Below are 20,960 nucleotides of genomic sequence, written 5' to 3'. Positions count from 1 at the left end.
ATCCTTGGTTCTAAACACCCCCATCCATCCACGATGCATCCATTTTGGAGCCTCTTCCCAATAGCTCACCGATTCCAGGTCTTGAATGCATTGCTGGCTCTCTTGAAGAGGTATCCTTCCATCACTACTCCGTTGGGAGCGTCGACGTTGAATTCCACTTTGGATTCATCATAAGAGAAATCCTGAAGTACGGGGAGGAGGGAAAAAGAAAGGGTATTTGGGGGCTGCTTGGATACAACAAGACAACCCTCCACATCTTTACACTAACAAGGCTGTCTTGATTTGAGCAAGTAAGTAGGGATCGTAGCCACAATCTGGATGAACATTGAGCCAGTCCATTAATGAAGCAGGCTGCAACCCTTTGGCCACCTTCATCCATTATGCTAAGCCATCATCAGATTTGTTTGGTTTGGGGTTAGTGAGGAAATTGGAACCCCCAACCACAATTGCTGAGAACCAATGGCCGCATGGGGGGTGGGTGGGAGGGAAATGCAAAAATGGTAGCCATAGCCCTACAATAAGTCTACACAATGGAAACAACAATGGTGGAAGAGAACAACAACAACAGGAAAATCCCAGCCTCATTCATTTTGCAAAAAACATTCAGCCATGACTCTCTATCAAAATGCATTTTTACGAAAGGTTCAGATGCCCCATTCCTTAAAAAATAGATGTTGATCTAATTAAGGCTGGGTTTGTTTCAATAAATCCTACTGAAGCCACGAGCAATCCAGATGTGCAAATCAAAAAGCCAGCAGAGGGCTTCGTGGTTCTTTTTAAGCCACATTGTGGCTTGTTTGGTTTGATTTATTTTTTGTTTCCACATCTAAAATGTCTGTCGTACTTTAAAAACAGTGTGTATATATATATATGTATATGTATATGTTTAGGGTCCACGTGTTGAGTGAATCCAGCCATCCCACATTTGAAAACCACACATTTGAAAACCACAATGTATGATCTTGCCTAGTGTGGTTACCCAACCAAAATTGATTTATTCTAGAAACCATGGCTTAAAGCAATATGGAAACCCTGCTCAGTGTATGCTGTTAAAACACAGGTCTGTCTCTCTCTGTCTCTCTCCCTCCCTCTCGCAAATCTCTATCTCAAAAACTTAGTCCTCCAAATTAAAACTTCCCAGAAGACTGAAGCTGAGCCCTATACACAGGAAGTCCTTGACTTGCGACCACAGTTGAGCCCAAAATTTCTCTTGCTAAGCGAGAAAGGTTGTCAAGTGACTTTGTCCCCATTTTACAACCCCTCTTGCCACAGGTTGTTAAGTGAATTACTCCAGTTGTTAAGCTAGTAGCACGCTTGTCAGAAGGTTGAAAAAGGGGATCACATCACCCCGGGGACACTGCAACCGTCATAAATATGTACCAGTTGCCAAGCATCCGAATTTTGGCTGCTGAAAAATTGGAGCCCGCAACAGTTGCAAGTGCCACTTTTTTCAGGGCCGTTGTAACTTTGATCGGTCACTAAACGAACTGTTGCAAGTCAAGGACTACCTCTACTACTTTCTTCCCTCCTGGCTGCACCCATTCTTGCCTCTCCTTCCCGTTGCAGGGTTCCTCCTCTTCCTTTCCGGCGTTTGATTTGTTCGTTTATTGAATGTATTCACTGCCCATTTCCCAACGAAAAACCGTCTTGGTGGCTCGACGAATGAAAACGGGAGGCCAAAGCGATAGAAAGTTGCAAGGCAAGGCAAGGAACCATTAGCTTGAAAGCTTTTTGCTCATTGGGAGCAGCGTGGCCTCCGGCACGCACAGTTGCTAGGCAACAAAACCATCTTCTCTGCTTAGGATGAGTGTATCTCTCTCTCTCTCTCACACACACACACTCAACCCATAAAGCTGGCTCACTCCGGCTCATGTCACACTAAAGAGAATCAAAGCAATATGACCGGCGTCCCCAATGCTCCCGAGGGATGCTTGGAACCTCCTGGCATTTTGACCAAGGTCTGACTTCCCTGGAATCAGTTTCTCTCCACGCATCGTGGGAAAATGATTGCTTTGTTCTGGTTGTAGCCGTTTACAAAACCAAACCAAACCAAACCCGGAACATTTAAAACCGAGTTTTCATTCCCCCGCACCCAGCAGTTGGTCCAAGTTTAGCGTTTGGGGATTTGGATGTTTGGCAAAATAAAAAAATACGAATAAACTCAGCCTTTTGAGCTTAATTTATTTTCCAAAGCACCAAAGACAAGACAAGAAGCAACGGGTGGAAACTAATCAAGGAGAGAAGCAACTTAGAACTAAGGAGGAATTTCCTGCCAGGGAGGAGAAGAATTAATCAGTGGAATGAGTTTCATCCAGAAATTGTGAATGCTCCAGCACTGGAAGTTTTTAAGTTTTTTTCTGCACACCCACAAACTGTTTTATTACTCAGACAAGCAAGAGATGTAAAACTATCTTGGGGAACTGGAAAAAAAAAAGAAACGAACAAACCAAGCTTGATTTGACGGGAAGGCAGGGATTCTCCATTGCAAAATGGAATTCTTTATTGGCCAGTTGTGATTGGACGCACAAGGAATTTGTCTTCGGTGCAAATGCTCTCAGTGTAAAATAAAACATATTTGTCAAATGGAAAGGAAGCCAAAATTGCAGATAATTCAGATGCAACCACGATATGCTCAGGGACATTGGCCACAATAAGCACCCTCAAGAATTGTGTTAAGAGCTCTTTTTGTGAGTCCTTTTTTGCCTACTACGTCCTTAAATCACAGGCACTAAGTACCCCATTCCCCAGCCTCAAGCCCTTTCCAGTGCCTTTCCCCTTTCCTGTTTGATTTGAATTTATATAACAGTCTTGCATAGAGATGGTTTCCAGCCCCCCCAAAATCATATTGGACAATTGTTTCTATGGAAACATCAAATGCCAACACAAAGAGACCGCAAATTCTAAGAGAGCGATCAGAGGACAGAGATGATGCAAAATTCAAGGAGAGAGGAACAGGAGGAAAAATCAGGGAACTGTTTTCCCCTCAAGCACTAGCAGGGAAACACATGACACACACACACACACACACACACACACACACACACACATTTTTTCCCCTTCTGGTTCCTCCCATCACCCTCTGCCAGAGTTTCACCTCTCCCTTCCAATTTCACCCTCAAGTACGGAATCCGTTATCAGTCACAAAATGATGAAGGAGAGAATAAAACCAAACAAAAAACAGAGATTTCCGGCCTCGGAGAAATATTGTCAGAGAGAGAAAACAATGTCCTGGATGACTTTTTCATCCCTGGGGTCAAAAAATCAGCCGTGTGACTTTTGAGGACTTCCTTCTCCTCTCCATATTTTTTTCCCCCCTGTATATATCATATCCTTTATATTTAGCGCTCTTTTGCACAGCCAAGTTTTTACCCTTGCGGAGTCTTCTAAAAAGGACAAAAAAGATGCTGTAGGTTTCAGTTGTAACCAGGCATATTACCCAGCCCCAATATTGGGGGGTGGGGGGAGACCCTCGCACCTAGAAACCTAGATCTTGTCAGAGAAAAAAACCCTCCCTTGCAGAGGACCTGGTTGGCTAGTTTTCTGTGTTAGGATTGCAAAGAAGGGATCTGGAGACCGCACAGGATCCAGCTTGCTTCCCCACCTTCCGTGTCCTGGAAAACGAGGAATTGGCATTTCCTTTTTATTCTTGCAATTAAATCATCTCTGGCGCCCTCGATGCGATCAAAACGTAAGCCAAACATCTATGGAGATACTCAACCATCCAGGCCAGGATTGTCCCTATATATATCACTAGGTTTGAAATTTGGAGCTTGGACAACCTTGAACTACACCACCTACGGTTGGATTTAAGCACAGCACACAAAATTATCTGCTACAACATCCTACCAATCCGTGACCACTTCAGCTTCAGCCACAACAACACAAGAGCACACAACAGATACAAACTCCACGTAAACCGCTCCAAACTCGATTGCAGGAAGTACGACTTCAGCAACAGAGTGGTCAAGTGCCTGGAATGCAATGCCTGACTCTGTTGTTACATCCTCTAACCCCCCCATTCCTTTAACCTCAAACTATCCACTATTGACCTCACCCCTTTCTTAAGAGGCCTGTAAGGAGCATGCATAAGGTCATCATCCCAGTCCTTTTGACCCCATCTATTCGTTCCTATTTCCTGTATTCTCACCCGTTTATACTTATGCCTATTCTCTTGTAAGCGATTGACAAATCAAATAAATAAATAAAATAAAAGGCCATTGGACTTTCTGGTGGTTGTTTTTTTTTTTTTGGTTTTTTGTTTTGTTTTTCCCTTGAAAAATTCCACTCCAGTCAGTTAGAACTGAAGAAGTTTTCTTGGAATGAGAAGCGAAACGTTTTCAAAGAGAAAAAAAACCCCCAAGAAAGTCCAGTTGCCTTTTTTTTTAGGGGGTGTGGGGGACACCTTTGGGACAATATTGAGCCAAAGCTCCCCTTCTCCCTCACTTCCTCCCCCACCCTCAATCGCTGTTGGACGCCACAGCGACATAATACACCACCCTTCTGTTTCTCCTCTTGACTTCCCCTGCCTGCCGGGACGATCGGAGTCAAACCAGCTGACATCCAACCTGGGGAAATGGGAGGAACTGGGGAAGCCCGGGGCCTCAGATGAGCAAAGGAGAAACCTTGGCTCGGTGGGACTGGTTCTCAGCCCCAAGTCTACCCTCATCCAAGGTTGCCAAAGGGAATCCAAAGATGGATTTTATGGGCAGCCCCTGAACCAAAGGGACCCCAGGAAGGGCCCATCTCTGGTTCCTCACATGCTCCCAAATGTGCTTTCCAAGCCCCCAGGCCATGCCATCCATTCATAAAGGGGTGGAAAACCCAACCAACTCAACTGCACTAATGCCCCTTCCATCGTTCCGAAACCCAAATCGAGTCACACGGTCTGCTGTTTTTGTAGCTTCAGCTGGAGGGGGCCAATCCTTTCCTAGCCGCCTCCTCCTCCTCCTCTTCCTCCTCCTCCTCCCAACCCCAAGAAATGCCATTCTCTCTCTCTCTCACACACACACACACACACCCCCTGTCCTCCTTTCCCTTACCAGAAGATACTCCAGTCTTCCAAAAATCTTCATGACGCCCCTGTGGTGCCGTGTGGCTGAGCTCTTGCCAAGTGTACAAGCAGCCCCGCTCCAATCGGGTAATTCTACACGGCGTTACTAAGTGAGGAGGGTGTGTTTTCCCCTGCCTCCTCCGTCCGTCCGCCCACCCTCAACGCACCCGCTGCGCGTGCTGGAAAATCTTCCTTACATTCCTTTTATCACTATCATCATTATTATTATTATTATTATCATTATTTCCCCTCCCTTTGCTCAAAGACTGGCCCACTGCGTCCTGTCGGAGCCAGAGATGCTGGGAGAGTGAAACCAAGGGGAGAGCTGGCCTGAGGACCACCTGCCCGTGTTGTTCCCCATTTCCCCCCCCCTCCCCCGATCCTCCCCTCCAGGGCCCACGTCTCCCCTTTCAGAATCAATCAGCTTAGTGCATGAGCTCATTTCCATATAGCTGTCGCCTCTGGATGGAAGTGGGGAAAGGAGAGAGAGAGAGAGAGAGAGGGCAGAGCCTACACACCATTAAAATAAATAAATATATCATGCCTTCTCACACACACCCACCCCAAAAAAAGAACTCTGACCCTGCCAGAGATGTGAAGGGCCCCTAAGGCTACCCACTTCCTACTGAGGTTATGCCTCCTGCAAGCATGGGGGTGTTTCTCTCTCAGATCCCCCTCCAAATTTACTCCTGCCCAGTTGGAGGCTCTGCAACGGGGGCCATATGGCCGGCCGGCTTTATTGATTTCCTTTTCCCAGGCCTTCTCTCTTCTGAATCGATGTGACAGGCCCAGTCTTCGTATGCTCACTTTCCTTCTCTCTCTCTCTCTTTCCCTCTTCCCCCCCCCTTATGCTTTCACAGGCCGGGCAGGTCTCCAACTCCCCTAGTGTGTGTGTGTGTGTGTGTGTGTGTGTGTGATTCTACTGGCATCAAAGTGCACCTCTCCTTAAGCAATTTTGGGAATTGGGAAAGGAAGGGAGGCGCAGAATCCCCTGCTCCTCAGTGTTGGGATTTTGTAATGGCTGATCATGGTTCTATATTTATGTGGATATATCAAGAGCTCTGCTGGGTGCACTGAATTGTAGTATGAGCTGCAACGGCCAAATACAGCCTGGGCGCTCAGATGCAGTCTAGAACAGGGCGCTTACCTGGGAGGCAAACGTTAAGGCATCGCCAATCCTTCCAATTCTCCTGCTCCCATGTTTCTTCCTAATTTTTTTTTTTTTTTGACCATTCCTGGAAGTTATCACTTTAACTCGATAATCCTTCGTTGAATCACATCCTGCCTTTTCGCAGAGGTCGAAGCAGATTAGCTAGCAATGTATCCCCTACCACCACAAACCCATAAGGTTGGTTAGGCTGAAAGACTCAGCTTGCGCTCACTCAACATCCTAAATTTATCCATTTTTTCCAGGCTCACAAAATGCACTAAGCTACAAACGGATCACCCAATGCTAACCGACACCAGTTACTGTGGTAACTCCACGATGCCAGTGCTGCTGGATCTTGTTTAAATGATCCGTTTAAGGCTGAATTCTTTGAATTGGTCTCAAGCCATTTAATGAACTTCCACCGCTAAGGTGGCCACCCTTGTTCAACCCCGAAACAATAAACTAAACCAGCATCTGACTGAAGGCAGAACAGGACAAAGAATGTGAGGCATTTCGATTGATCTGAAATAAGTTCCCCAAGCCAAACGAAACAGAACTCTCCACCTGGTACTCACCTGTAGAAGAGTCTGGGTGGAACATTGAAGAGGAGCGAAGAAAAAAAGAAGAAAATGAAACAGCGTTATTGGAATCTGCTTGTCTGTAAAAATAAAAAGAAAACCCTCAGGGATGCAAAGGTGAATATTTAGGCCATGGGGTGCCCAACCTTGGCAACTTTAAGACTTGTGGACTTCAACTCCCAGAATTCCCCTCAGTCAGCATGGGAATTCTGGGAGTTGAAGTCCACAAGTCATAAAAAGAGGTCAGGCACCCCTGATTTAGGCCATGACAAGGCCGCAAAGGAAGAAAGAAGCCATTGACGGTAATACAGCATCTCTCTCCCATATAAATATGAAACGCACAACAAGCCATTGTTTGGCTAACTGTCTTTCTTCACCAGTGCCATTTTGCAGGATGGGATTTCGGTTCTGCAACCCCAAATTAGGTCATGATCGACCTTTTTTCTCACCTCTGTCTGCACCACCCTCCCTGTTGATGTCACATTAATACTTGGGACAGAAAAAACTGACTCAGTGGGCATTTCTTTATATATATATATATATATAGTATACATAGTACAGTATAGTATATAGTATATATATATAGTATACATCATTATAGTTGTGCTTTTAAAGTTGTAGCAACATTTCGGCAGAATCTCATCTGCCATCATCAGGCTTCTGTATTGGGTTCGTCTGTGAGTCAGACTTTCACAGCCGTTTCTGTTTGAAATTTGGGGCTAGCCTACTGCTATGCCAGAATGGTTTTTTCTTCATCTTGACTGGTTGGGAGTCTTGGTCTGTGTTTATTGGTCTTGGAGTTTGCTGTGTTCTGCTTGATTGGTGCTTCTAATATCTTCTGTCTGTTTTGTGGCTTTTTTTTGTCTTGATTGGCTGCTACAACTTTAAAAGCACAACTATAATGACGTGGGAAAATACCCGAACAAAGCTGAATACCATACATGTAAGTACCCGCGAAAACTTTAAAAAAAACATATGTATATATATATATCCAATTTGTTTGCCTGATTTTTCCTCTCTTCTCAGATCCAGAAACCGAATTTAATGCCATTATCTGATGTGGCCCTATGGCAACCCCCATGGGCCAAGAGAAGGGAAAAGCACAAGACTTCAGGTCTGGATTATCTGCTGGCTGACAAAGCAGGCTAGGCCAGGAGAAGAGAAGAAGCCAGCTGGGGCCAACATGCAAGGAACAAGGTAAGAGAAAACTTCTGCTTCTTTGTAATTGGTGGGAATCTGTTGGCAACAAAAACTTTGGAAAGGCTTGTTCTCATCTGGGACGATTAGTTTTTAAGAGCGTTTTCATGAATGAACGGGATTCGCAGAGAAGCATTAAAAAGGTTCTGCTTTTATCTCTGTTTGGTGTTTGTTTGCTTTGAATGAGGCTTGGGTCAGAACACATTGTTATATATTGGGAGGACAAAGAAATAATAATAATTCTTCCCTGGCGCAGCGAAGCCAGCTCTTGTTTGAAAGGGGAGTCTAACCCAGAGGGAACTTCTAGTTCAGGAGAGAAAGCAAACGCCTCTTCCTATCCAAGCACGATCCAATCTCTCTAACCAGATGCCTGGGCCTGAGACGAGAGGAGCCGCAGAGTTTTCGTGTCATGCTTGGCTGCATTTCTTTGAGGCACCGGGCTGATTAGTTTTGAAAGCAGGATGCTGTGTCTCGTCTCCGCTTGTGTGACTCCGGGATTCAGACTCACCCGTTGCTGAATAAGGGCGTGTTTGTGCTCCATTTCCCTCTTCTCCACAGCCGAGTCGATCACCAACTGGTCCAGCTTCGAGGGTGAATGAGAAGACACGTTTTAAGGCAGAGGCTTGCTTTCTGCGCTTTCAATTTCTCTCTCTGAGGCCAAAGAGAGCTACCTTTTCCCCAATGGCCACATGAGACCACAGGGTGGGCAGGGCTAAAAGTCACATAGGTAGAGCTAGCCCAAAGCATACCCTCTCTCTCTCTCTCACTCTCCCCATGCAGTAGAGTGTAGGGAGGGGAAGGAAGGAAGGAAAGAAGGAAGGAAGGAAGGAAGGTGAGGCACAAATGTGAGGGGAAGGAAGGAAGGAAGGAAGGAAGGAAGGAAGGAAGGAAGGAAGGAAGGAAGGAAGGAAGGAAAGAGAAAGAAAAGAAAAGAAAAGAAAATACTCAAACTCAAACCAACATCTGGAAAATAGACCAAGTGCCACAATTTATTTTAGGCATATTTGCATCACAAACCAACCATCAGTCAGACAGTTTAGATTCTAGTCCTCATAATTCAAAACAAATAGATGATTTGAAGAAAAAACAACTAACTGACTGGATTCCCACCCACCCCCAGTCTACTGCAAAATGCTTCCATTTAATTAAACTACGTCAGGAGCCAAGTAAGTGCATGCCAACAAGGTTAGCTGTCCTTTGGGTGACCTCCCCCAAAGACCACAACCGCAATCCAGGAACCCTATCTGGCGGCTGCCAAGGGAAAAACTGCCAGCTGAAGGACCTTGGCCAATCTTACTCAAGAATTCTTGATGTCTTCCCTTGAACTCAGGTGAGGAACATGAGTCCGTCTCAAGGAGTCTAGAGCTAACGGCTCAACAATCAATGACATTTTATAATCTTCTTTCCTTCTACAACTCTCTTTTGGTCTTCGTTCCCTTCACCCTTCTCCCAGCTTTGACCCACTTTTATTCCTCCCCATCTCCTTTCCCTGGCTTTGGTTTTCTACATTCTTTCTGTCTCTGTCTGTCTGTCTCTGTCTCTTTGTCTCTGTCTCTCTTTGTCTGTCTCTGTCTCTCTCTCTCTCACTCACACAAGACTCAATTGCTTCCTCACCTCCGTGGCTAGTTTCTTCATGTACGGATCCAATTCGTGCAGGAGGCTGTAACCTTGCTGGAAAAAGGTGTACTGGGCGTGCATAAAAGAGAGCATCTGGAAAGAAGACAGGAAAGTCCCTTCATGAGCCACTCCTGCGTGCCCTAGGGGCCCTTTGGGGCATTTCTGTGTCCCCGAGACCTTCTCTGCACATGCAAGAAATGAAGAGGCCTCTTCCAAGAGGGATTAAAGGAGACATTTCCCTTTCTCTGCCTGAGGGGGAAAGGGAGACCCCGTCTCTTAAAGTGAGGCTGAAAGAAGATTTCCCTCCAGGACACGGAGGATGTCCTTCTTCTCCGAGAAGGCAACCCAAACCATCCTCTCCTGCATGTGTGGGATTAATTTAACCTGGTTTACAGCATCCCCACTGATCAGCCCTTCATCATCCTCTGTAGCTTAGTTGCAGGGCGGGGAAGCAAGAAGGATGGAGAAATTAAGTAAAATTCTTACGGCATCCAGAATTTCAAATTTCTTCTTGGCCTGGAGGACGTTGATCTAGAACGAAAGAAACACGGGTGGAGCTAAATTTCACGACTAACAAATCTGAAATAAGCGAGACGGATCGCTCTTATAAAATTAAAAACGTTAACGCCCCACCTGTAAAATAAAAAAAAAACTAGTTCCGCATTTTCACTGTACCATCTTGGGTGCTTATAATGAACAGAGCCGGAGGAAGCAAAGGTGACAGATTCTACACAAACATTTTTATGGCCAAGTTCGTAAGACCTCCTGGCTTTGCAGAACTGTGAAGAAGGTGTGTGTGTGTGAGCCGTGAAGTGAGCAATTCATAATAGATGGGCACATCTATCAACATCTATTAAATATGAGCACAAATAGCACAGCCTCCTGTTTAAAAGGCAGGTTACATCTAAGTAACAAGTGCTACACAGAAAGAGCAGGAGGACGTGATTGTAATCGATTCTACTCTGGCTGCCTTTAAAACGGGAAAAGGAACCACCCAGCTAGAATACAACTCCGCTAAGCCACTGCCCGCACGGCCAATAATAGCTAGAATGATGGCAGTTGGGAGTAGTGGAACCCTTTCCAGCAGGCTACTGACTCCTAAGCTTAAATTGGACTTTTTAAAAAAAAAATAAATAAATAGAAACGCTTCCAGGAGCTAAAACAGCTGTTTCTCTTTTGGTCACCAGCAGGTCATCAGATGCAGAGAACGGTTCAAGGTTCCCGATTTCTTGGCTTCCCAATGGTTTCCCCCAAGAGATAGTTTCTTCTGCTCATTCCTACAAACCCAAAGGATATGACTCCATATGCTGTCCCAGGACGAGACAGAAGGTCTTGGCAGATGGCTCCAGTTTGCAAAGCGGGGAGGCGGGGTAACAGAGGGCACTGAAGCAGCTTGGATCAATATTAGCCTGGAATTTGGGGTGGGTTTGGCTGAAGTAGCGGAAAGTCAGGAAAAGAAAGCTCAGTCCAGTTTCAGATACGCTAAGGATACACACATCCACGTAAGAGGAAACACAGTGAGAAAGTAAAGCAAATCGTAGGAAGTCCAATTCAGCCCAATTCAAAGCAAAATGTGCTCCTCCCACTGCCCTATTTCCTTTCCCTTGATCAGTCAACCTTTGGAGTGGAGATTTTCCAACTGGGGACTTTTCCTTCCCGAAAAAGATGGGACTCTTTTCAAAGCAACACTTTGGTTTTCCTCCCCCCAAAAAGCCATTTTCAACCGAAAGCCCAATGAGGTCATATGTGGCTCTGAAGAATGAAAATTCAAGGAGAAACCAAAACAGACTAATCTTTGAAGAGACTAAAACATAGGAAGAACGGTTACAGGAGCCGGGCCTGGCTAATCTAGTGAAGAGAAGGACCAAGGGAGACATGATAACTGTCTTCCGATATTTGAGGGGCTGCCCCAGAGAGGAGGAAGGGGGTCAAGCTATTTTCTAAAGCACCTGAAGGCCAGACAAGGAACAATGGATGGAAACTGATCCAGGAGAGATTCAACCTGGAAATAAGGAGAAACTTTCTGACAGTGAGAACAATCAACCCATGGAACAGAAGTTGCCCTCGGAAGTTGTGGGAGCTTCATCATTGGAGGCTTTCAAGAAGAGACTGGACTGCCCTCTGTCAGAAATGGTGTAGGGTCTCCTGCTTGGGCGTGGGGTTGGACTAGATGACCTACAAGGTCCCTTCCAACTCTGATGATCTGATAGGCTTCGCTTTTTCCACCTAATTCTAGGAAGCCCCCTTTTAAAAAAAAGTCTCACCTACCTGCAAGACGTAATCCAGGGCCAAGTGCCGGAAACATTTCCTGGTGATGGTCAGCGTGCCCGTGGCCTCTTCTACTTCGTGGGGTTTGTGCCGTGGGGCTTGGGCGTTCTTGACCAAAGCGATCTCCATGTCTTCTCGGACTTTGTCAAACTGTTTTTTGGTCTCCTTGAACTTGCGGACATCCCTGCCAAGCAAATCAAGATGGCAGGCGTGAGCTTCGTTGACTTCTGCAGCCCGCTCAACACCCAAAAGTGGCCAGGTTGGTCTTCATCGGGTGTGTCCAACCCTTGGCAACGTCTCAACAACCTGTTAACTCATAAAACATTTCTATGGTCTTTTTACAGTGGGGAGGAGCAGTGGGCAGCCTGCATTCCATAAATGTTTTCAAAGATAGTTTCTAAGTGACTGAAGTTTCTAACTGATGGAGGAACAGAATCATAGAATCGTGGAAGGGAGGAAGGGTCTTCTAATTATTTGCCAGGAATCCAGATACTCACTCTTTCACAAAGTTGTTCAACTGTTGCCGGACAGATCTCTGAGCTTGGTCGAAAAGGATCTAAAGACCCGGGGTGGGGGGTGGGGGGAGCAAGCAGAGAAGGGAAGGGAAAAAAGCACATAAGACCATCAAAATTCTGGATCGTTCCAGCAATCCAATGACGTTTTAAATGGAGGATTCTTAACATAAGCCATTAGCTAAAACGCCCAAAATGTCCTGTTGGATCTAGTGCACAAGTAGGACAATTAATAGCAGTGCTCCATGGTTTATTTTCCCACAGCATTACTTGAAAAGATAGACTACTTCTTAAGCCTGGAAGTTCCAGACCTAACAGTCATCACAATTCTGCCTTCTACAAGAGAAGAGCCATAGGTTGATTAAACATGCAAAAGAAGGTATCATACCCCAAAATATATGATACCCCCCAATCCATTGGATAACTATTTGAGTTGTATGTCTACTTATAAGAAGGATAGGCTGCTGTTCTGTCTGGAAGACAAGCCAAACCAGCTAATAAACAAAAAGCTCCAATTAAAGTACCAATTTTTTTTAAAAAAAAGTAGTTTAAAAACAAAAATAAATCAAGAAACTTGAAAAGGGTGTGGGGGAACAGAAACCAGTTGCATTCCCCACCTGTTCCTATAGAGGGCACCCTCACTCAACAGGCCAATATCTTTGCTGGCACCAATATGAAAACTCATGTCTAGCAGCTGCTTCTATTTTATTGAAATCTGCGATGACTAATGTATTAATATCTTTTCATTATCATTATTTTTTACCACTCGACCATCAAACCTTTTCTCAGCATCTTAATATTCTAGGCAATTTCAAAGGTTATTTACCCCATCCCGTCGTCTTCTGCTTCTTATATTAATATGTTACTTTCTTTTTTTAAAAAAAAAAAACTCTTATAAGAAGGTGGGAGCAATTCTCCAGTTTCAAGTTCCCACCAGCCCCCACATCAGGCTCCCATCATTTGTCTGGCAAAAGGATAGAAGTGGTATCCCGTTGCCTTGTTCCAAGCTGTTTCTTTGGCAGCTTTGGGACTTCATGTTGGCTTTCCATCCAAAAACTGAACCTAGTCCTACTTTTTTGAGGCTAACTTGGCCGCAGAGGTAGTAACCACACCGAGTTGTATCTGTGGGGTTTTTTTCGGAGAAAGAGGGAAAGTATCCTCTTTCTCCTCCCACAAATACTTTGACTTCTGAAAATCCCCTGGGTGCACGCATACACTTTCCTCTCCCGTGCCCCACAGCCCTGGCATTCACATCCTCCACACTTGAAATAACATAAATGTTTTGTTTATCCAAGTGTGGTTTTCCTGCGATATTATTTGAAAATCCTGCAAAAGGCAGCCTTTTGCAAGCCGAGGACTGAAGCACCCCGTCAATCCTGCTGGCAAACAGGTACCCAGCCTTGAAGACTTCTAGCTCCATTGGTGCCTTCGGCCAAGGGGACGTACCAGCTCGAAAATGGTCCTGAGTGGGTTTTAAATGCAAACAGATGCAAGCATTTGGGAAGAATGAAAGACCACCCAGCTTGCCTTCTCTTGCCATTTTGCCATTTTTTATTTATTTTTTGCCCTGGTGATGCAGACGAAAAACCATACACAAAGTGTGTGCCCAAAGATTCCAACAGCACAGGGATGCATAACACGATTGCAAGGTAGTTCATAGCAACCGTAAAGGAGAAAGTCCATTTTCACTTCCAGGGATGAAGATTTCCGGCAAGCCACGTTGGCTGAGATCTCTCCAGAAGACTCCATGCTTAGATTGAGATGGAGATTAAGCAAATTGAGAATCTACTGGCCTGCATTTCTGGAGGATTCGAGGCCCAGGATCCAACCCACCTACAGCCACATCTATAGCTCCCATCTTAGCTGCTGAAGACCACAGACTGGCAACAGACTGAAGATGTTGCGAAAGGGCAGAAAGTTGTTGTTTACGGGTCTTGATTTCAACAAATCCATCAGCTTCAGGCAGCAAAACGGGAGGGCTGACGCCAGGCAAAAATTTCCGTTGCTTCCACACACTAATTCCCAGTCCTTTCTTCTTACTCAGAATCGGTTCCTTCTACCAAAGTCCATCTTGGGATTCTTCTCAATCAAGAGAATAACTCAATTTTTGAGGGGTTTTAATGGTGGAGCTTGGAACACGATCCATGTTAAATTAATTCAAAGACAGATGTGGACAACCATGCTGAGCAGGAGGGAGGGTCCAAATGCGTCATTAGTCATGAGTCCCTGCGTGCCCACAAGAGATCTGAGTCCAGCCCGCCTTGAATTCCTTTCTATTCTTAATTCCCACTCATTTCCCTGGACCGTTAGTAGTTGTAGAGAGCTTAAGTGTGCAATAAATATTTATACTCCTTTGAACCTCCTGATTTCCCCGGCACTTGACAACAATTCAAGAAAACGGTGACTTGGAAAAAGTTCACAAGTGTTCAACTAGGCATGGAATAAATAAATAAATAAAACTGAGGACATTTTCCTACTTAATACCAGAACACCACAGTTAACCTAGACTTCTTAGTCAACTTGTTGGAACTCTACATCCCACAATGGAATGAATGGTATCCAGGTTGAAGGATTTAAACTAGCAAGTAGGGTGAAGATGTCCTTTGGTTCAACTCAGTTCTGGGACAGCTCAATGGAGGTTTTGGGCAGTTCACAAAAGTGGTTTGTGAAAAATGATGGGATTTAAAAAAAAAATCCTATTTCCCATCCATCGTGTAGATAAAAGTTACATGAACAACTATTTGAAAGATCATCTTCCAAACTTTGATAAGATCACCTAGAGCAAACTTGGCAAGCTTAAGACTTGTGGACATCCAACTCCCAGAATTCCTGAGTTCTAACATGACTGGAGTAGGAATTCTGGGAGTTGCATGTCCCACAAGTCTTGAAGCTGTCAAGTTTGAAGAACCCTGACCTAGAGACAATTTGCAGAGAGGTGCAAAATTCATCCCCCCTGCAAAAGAATGAAATATTTATATTTAAAAAGAACTTGGCTTCACCTTAAAAAAAAACAACAACCAACAAACCGTGATTTTAAATTTCTCAAGTCGTTTTCTTGGCTTCCCAAATAGGCTTGGAGCTGATTGTATAAAATAAAAGTTTCCAGAAAGTCTGCCTCTTTTCTGCCCACCCAGCTCCAAAGTAATCACCAAGATTTCAGGATGTGAATCACTGGTCACTTTAGATGGAGATCTTCCTCTCGGATTAAGTCTCTGTTCCAAGACCAGCCCAAGTATAAAGTCAACCTAACCAGTCTTGGGGGGTGCCAACATTTCAGGGTGGCATCACATATCCTTTTTCTAGTGGGGGTGGGGGTGTTGAAAGTGGAACCAATTAACTAGAAAGCTTGCTGTTCTGTTACAAAACAAAAACCAAAAACCAACCCCCCTCTTTGTTTTGTAGAAGTAATGGTTCATCCGCTATGTTTCTTACATTCTTTTGGGAGTGCGTGTCCCCAGCGTTAGTGATTTCAGCTTTAGAAGACGAACAAGAAGCATAAATTTGCTTCCGAGATGATGTCTCACGCAGCATTGCTTCACTGCCAAGGTTGCAACAGCCCGTAAAGCTAGAAATGACCAATCTTCCCTCAGCGGAAGATTTTCTTAGCAACAGTGCAGAAAGAGATATTTCTGCTATCCTTCTCCTCAAGCCAGAGTTAAAATCTGGTCATAGACTCCTACTTTAGGGACGCGGTGGGCTCAGGGGCTAAGACACTGAGCTTGTCAATTGGGAGGGTCAGCAGCTGGCAGTTCGAATCCCTAGCACCCTGTAACGGAGTGAGCTCCCGTTACTTGTCCCAGCTTCTGCCAACCGAGCCGTTGGAAAGCATGTTAAAAAAAAAAATGCAAGTAGAAAAATAGGGAGCATTTTGGTGGGAGGGTAACCTTCGGGCGTTTAGTCCTGCCGGCCACATGACCACGGAGACATCTTCGGACAGCGCCGGCTCTTCGGCTTTGCAACGGAAATGAGCAGCGCCCCCTAGAGCCGGAAACGAATAGCACGCATATGCCAGGGGAACATTTACCTTTCTTTTTAGGTTCCCACTTTACTGTCTAAACCAGGGGCGTCCAACCTTGGCAACCTTAAGATTTGTGGGCTTCCATTCCCAGAATTCCCCATCCGATCAATCTTTGGGTTCCATCTTGGCAATGTTAGGCCCAACAATATCAGAGCGGACTTGCTAAGGTCTCTTTTTTTCTCTCTCTCTCTTTCTCTTCTCTCCATTTCCAGCCCCTTCCTCATCCCAGGAGCTGCCAGGAGCAAAATGAACGTCCAAGCTGCAGAACCTCCCGGCAAGCCCCGGAAAAGCAGGAGCCCCCACCCAAGCTAATCAAACGAAGTGTTTTCGAAGCTGAAGTCAACCTACGACCTCTTCTAAGAGCACCTCGGCCCCTCCTGGAATTAAGCGAGCGAGGGACAAGGGGTGCGTGTGTGTGTGTGAAGAATTGTGCCCTGTCCTTTCACCGCAGTGGCCAGATTTTGTTTTTTTCCCTGCTAAAATTCCCAAGGCTGCAAAGCAAGCAAAGCTATCCGCAGGGATTGTTACAAGGGGCCTTGCAAGGAAAGCTGTTGGACCAGTATCTCCAAAGGGGGACAACCGGAACTCGTTCTTCCGCGTGGCTGGCCTTGGCCCGAGGCAGGAGGAGGCAGGGGCCTCCTGCATCAGCTTCCCCACCCCCCCAGTTCCAAGAGAAATATCCTGGCTTCCCTTGCGCTCACCCATGCCCCCACATAACGCCCTGCGGCCTACCGATACCCCACTCTCCCTTCCCCGCATTCTGCTTCTCTCCACTGTTGCCATGACAGATGCTCAGAAGTCCTCCTGGGGGGGGGAAGAGGAAAACGGACAGCGAGCACAGAAACAGGCCTGCAGACATTTTTATTTTTATTTTCCCAAAAGCCTCCCGTTGCTTTGCATTTCCCTTCCCTCTCGGCAGCCACTTGAGGGAAGGAAACCCCTTCCTCGCCATCCCACTTCTTCTCTCAGTGGCGGATGTCAGGCTGCCCCTTCCCTGCCCTCCGACCCCCAGACTGTCTCTGGAGACTGATTTCAATCCATCAAGGGGGAAAAAAATAACAACGCTCCCCGCTCAGACGTAGCAACCTCCTGGGAGCAAGATCTTCTCCTTCTTCCCCGCCCTCCCGCGAGGAGCATCGTCTCGTAATCCTTCCATCCACTCCCTCTGTCTGGAGTTCGGCCGCGAGCAAAAGTTTTGGCCAGGCTCTGAGGCTAAGTCAGCAGCTTCTATGGAACCACCATCGAGCCCTGCCCTGATGAACTAATGGGTGAGTTACACAAATATTCTTTTCAGGTTCAAGATGCAACACACTTTGCTCCTTTTGTGCGGGGGGGGGGGTTGTTTTGTTTTTTGGTTTCCTTTCCAAAGTTAGATGTGATTTCCTCCCCTCTCCCTCCCTTTCCTAGACCATAAAAAAGTGATGTATCTTTTGATCAAGGGGACCATGCCCCATGACATCAAGAGGGAGCGGCTTCCTGACATTGCAGAAATGCTAACTTATAAATAGAAATATCTCATCTCTAGAGAAGGGAAGAGAGTGGATGGACCAGATTCTCCCGGGGTGGTGGGGGGAAAAAAAACCCCTATTTATTTGGTCATTAAGAGTCCTCACCTGGCTTCATGACCCATAACAATTCAATCAGAGAAGGCTATGGAATAGTATTCAAAGGGTTTGAGATTCAAAGGGAATCTCTTATTACGCACCACCTTCCAAATTATCTCATGGTTGGCTAGGAAGGTGCTGGAAACTCCTAATCCAGGTGTGGTTTTTGTGACTTCAAGGACCTCCATTGAACTTATCTGCACAGAAAAGCAACTTGGGAAAGGATGCCACTTACCATGTGATAGTTGACCATTTCCTGCAAGCTGTCTCCAAACTTATCCAAGCATTCCTGCAGAAGGTGGGGGGGGGGAGGAAATACAAGGGCGTTTAATTCCACGCATCAAATATCTAGAGAAAGGACCATTATTTGCATCTATCTCTGGTAGAACTGATGGATTGTAACCCGAGGTCAGATTGCCTAGCCGGCTCTTTGGTTTCTAGTTGTTGTAGTATATGAAAAAAAAAAAAAATTAGGTCTCTTCTGGCAGTGCTAAAGGTGCTTTTTTTTTTTTTTTCCCCCAGGGGCAACTGGTCTTTCTTGTTTTTCTCTGAAGACATTTCGCTTCTCATCCAAGGAGCTTCTTGGGACTTCAGAGCTGAAGAAGCGGCTTGGCTGAGAAGTGAAACCTCTTCAAAGCAAAACTTATTATTATTCCCTTTATTGCCAGAGTACAACAGCGTACGATGAGATTGGCTAAAAAAGTGGAAAGTCCAGCTGCTTCTTGGAAAAAAAAAAATAAAGACACCTTTAGGACAATCATGACCTGGATGATTGAACCTCTCCAAAGAGGTCTCCTCTGGCAAGCCATAAGGGGAAGACAGTGCTGAACTGATCCCCAGCCAGTCCAGGCACAAAAAATCAATGCTGAGAGAGGCCATAGGTTGGTTGTTGGATGCACAGCTCCCATTATTCCCTCTCTGACATACTCGGTCCCCTCTATCAAACGATGGAACAGATTCTGCTGCAGATTCTTGTTCCGTACAGATTGTGTTATTTCACCTGAACCCACAGCCTCCCCTGAACCGTTGTCCTAAACCTCCCCACCAGCCCATCTCTTCCCCATGCCCGTCTCCCCTCTCCCAAATAACGGATGCTCGCTGACCTAGTTCAGAGCCGCCAGCAGCTCCGCGTTCTGCCTTTTTAGAAAACAACACAATGTCTTAAGACATCCAAGGCCTCGGATATTTTTAGCTACGTGCGGAATCCGTGGATGGGTTTGCGTGTGCGTGCGTGTGTGGCTTAATTGTGAGTTACGAAAGCCAAACATTGCATTTCTATTTATTCTTTGTGCCCAAAATGCATGGAGCTAGAAGTGGTTATGTGGGATTGTTCCCCACCCTTTTTTAGGGGAGGTTGTCGTTGTTATTTTTTGCTTACAATTCTCAGGTCTGATTTGGTGCCCTTATTTAGAACATTTTTAACATTCATCCCAAACAGAAGCTTCCAATATGCTTATTAAGTCACTGCTGGCTTACTAATAACACGAATAATATTTTCATTTTGGCCAGTGGGGGTGTTCAAACAATTCCAAATACGATCCAAACATCAAATCTGTTCCTCAGATATAAAATCATATGTTGTTTTTACATGACACATTTAACCCAGCAGGTGCTTTCACCCACTACCCTAACCTTGGTTGCACTAACCAGAGTTAATCTTTAGTAGCTTAGCATTTCAAAAATATCCATCTGTCTTCTCTGCATTGTGCCAACACAGGAAATGAGTAAATTCAGTAAGTGGGTACAGCTATACTGTTGAACTTAAAAATTGAACCCTCCTGCAATATATCTATTCCCTCTGCTTCTAAGAAACCTGTCCTGCCATTAAAAAGAACTGGAAACCTGAGGACCTTTTTCAAAATACTTAATCAAAATATCTTTTTTTTTTTGGTAGCAATTTCAACCTGCTCTGGGATAAAAGATAACATTATTCCATCCTTTTTCAGACAGTCGAAACAATAGCGGGAAAATATCTTTATTCTATGGCTATCTCAACATCCATCTTCCATTTGTCATCTTGTGCCTCTTTTTCTATCCCTGTATTCTCCAGTAAAGACAAAATGGAACCAAATCCCAAATCTTGCAAGATCAGCAAATCTTAAGTGATCTCAAGGCTCTTAACTCCTGTGATTTCACATTAGAAGAATGTGTTTTCATGAACACTTTTGGCCAAAGTTTCTTTAAAAAGACACACACAGACACACACACCACAATGTAATAATGTCTCTCTGTGCTAAAAATGAGATGCTTTGTCACTTCCAAACACAGTATTGCCAAATTCAAAAGTTGCCTCGGAACGAGAGAGAAAAACCAGCGAGATTGGGAGGACAGAAATGGCAGAGCTGCGTTTTTCAAACTTGACAAACTTTTGAGTTGTCTGGACTTCAACTCCCAGAATTCCCCAGCCAGCATTCAGTTTACTCCGTTGTTGTTTATATAGAGTAATAATCGACACCCTGGTCCGTGAGAAAGACAACCTACCATCAAATCTGCAGAGGCAAGTCTGAATTCAGTCATGCTGAGTTTGGTCAGCATTTCGTACACCCTCAAAAATGTCCATGTTCTCATTTCTTACCGAGATCATTTCATCTTTCTTGCACTGCTGGGAGAGATCTCGGACGCCGCCGACAAACTGTTTGTTGGTGATGATGTACGCTTTCCCGGCATCTACCATATTGCTACATAGCTTTACCAGCTGAGAAAGGAAAGAAAATCACCTGGTGATGACATCATCCAGCCCATTGGCCTTTGGTTCCCACATCAGTTGAACAAGCCTGGGGGAGTTCGCAACCCTAAGTCCTATACCTGCAATAAATTAGTTTTCTTTTTGTGTTGTACAGGTCACCTTCAAGAAATGAGGGGAGCCGAATGTCAACTGATAAAATATTTCTATGGCCTTTTTAGAGTTGCCAACAGAAAGGGAGGGGGAAGCAGTGCGGCAGCTTGGAAATTGAAAGTGCATTCCA

At 45.2% G+C, this 20,960-nt stretch overlaps 2 protein-coding genes across 2 annotated transcripts in view; one reads left to right on the top strand and one right to left on the bottom strand.

The window, feature by feature from the left end:
• ACAP3 (ArfGAP with coiled-coil, ankyrin repeat and PH domains 3) overlaps positions 1-20,960 on the bottom strand; it is an 81,895-nt gene that overhangs the window by 29,376 nt on the left and 31,559 nt on the right. The window contains exons 3-11 of the mRNA XM_026715700.2: positions 20,570-20,689; positions 18,230-18,283; positions 12,358-12,416; positions 11,861-12,044; positions 10,079-10,123; positions 9,590-9,685; positions 8,484-8,558; positions 6,776-6,787; positions 70-182 (exon numbers count right to left, since the gene is read on the bottom strand). Coding sequence (XP_026571485.1) covers positions 70-182; positions 6,776-6,787; positions 8,484-8,558; positions 9,590-9,685; positions 10,079-10,123; positions 11,861-12,044; positions 12,358-12,416; positions 18,230-18,283; positions 20,570-20,689 — 758 coding nt within the window. The remainder of the gene's footprint in view (positions 1-69; positions 183-6,775; positions 6,788-8,483; positions 8,559-9,589; positions 9,686-10,078; positions 10,124-11,860; positions 12,045-12,357; positions 12,417-18,229; positions 18,284-20,569; positions 20,690-20,960) is intronic.
• PUSL1 (pseudouridine synthase like 1) overlaps positions 17,435-20,960 on the top strand; it is a 60,748-nt gene continuing 57,222 nt past the window's right edge. Inside the window, exon 1 of the mRNA XM_087914903.1 lies at positions 17,435-17,658. The gene's annotated coding sequence lies outside the window, so the exon portion shown is untranslated. The remainder of the gene's footprint in view (positions 17,659-20,960) is intronic.

This window comes from Pseudonaja textilis, chromosome 18 (assembly GCF_049901715.1).
Source record: "Pseudonaja textilis isolate UNSWEBS1 chromosome 18, rPseTex1.2, whole genome shotgun sequence".
NCBI classification, from domain to species: Eukaryota; Metazoa; Chordata; class Lepidosauria; order Squamata; family Elapidae; genus Pseudonaja; species Pseudonaja textilis.
This window is presented reverse-complemented; position numbering and strand designations above follow the sequence as displayed.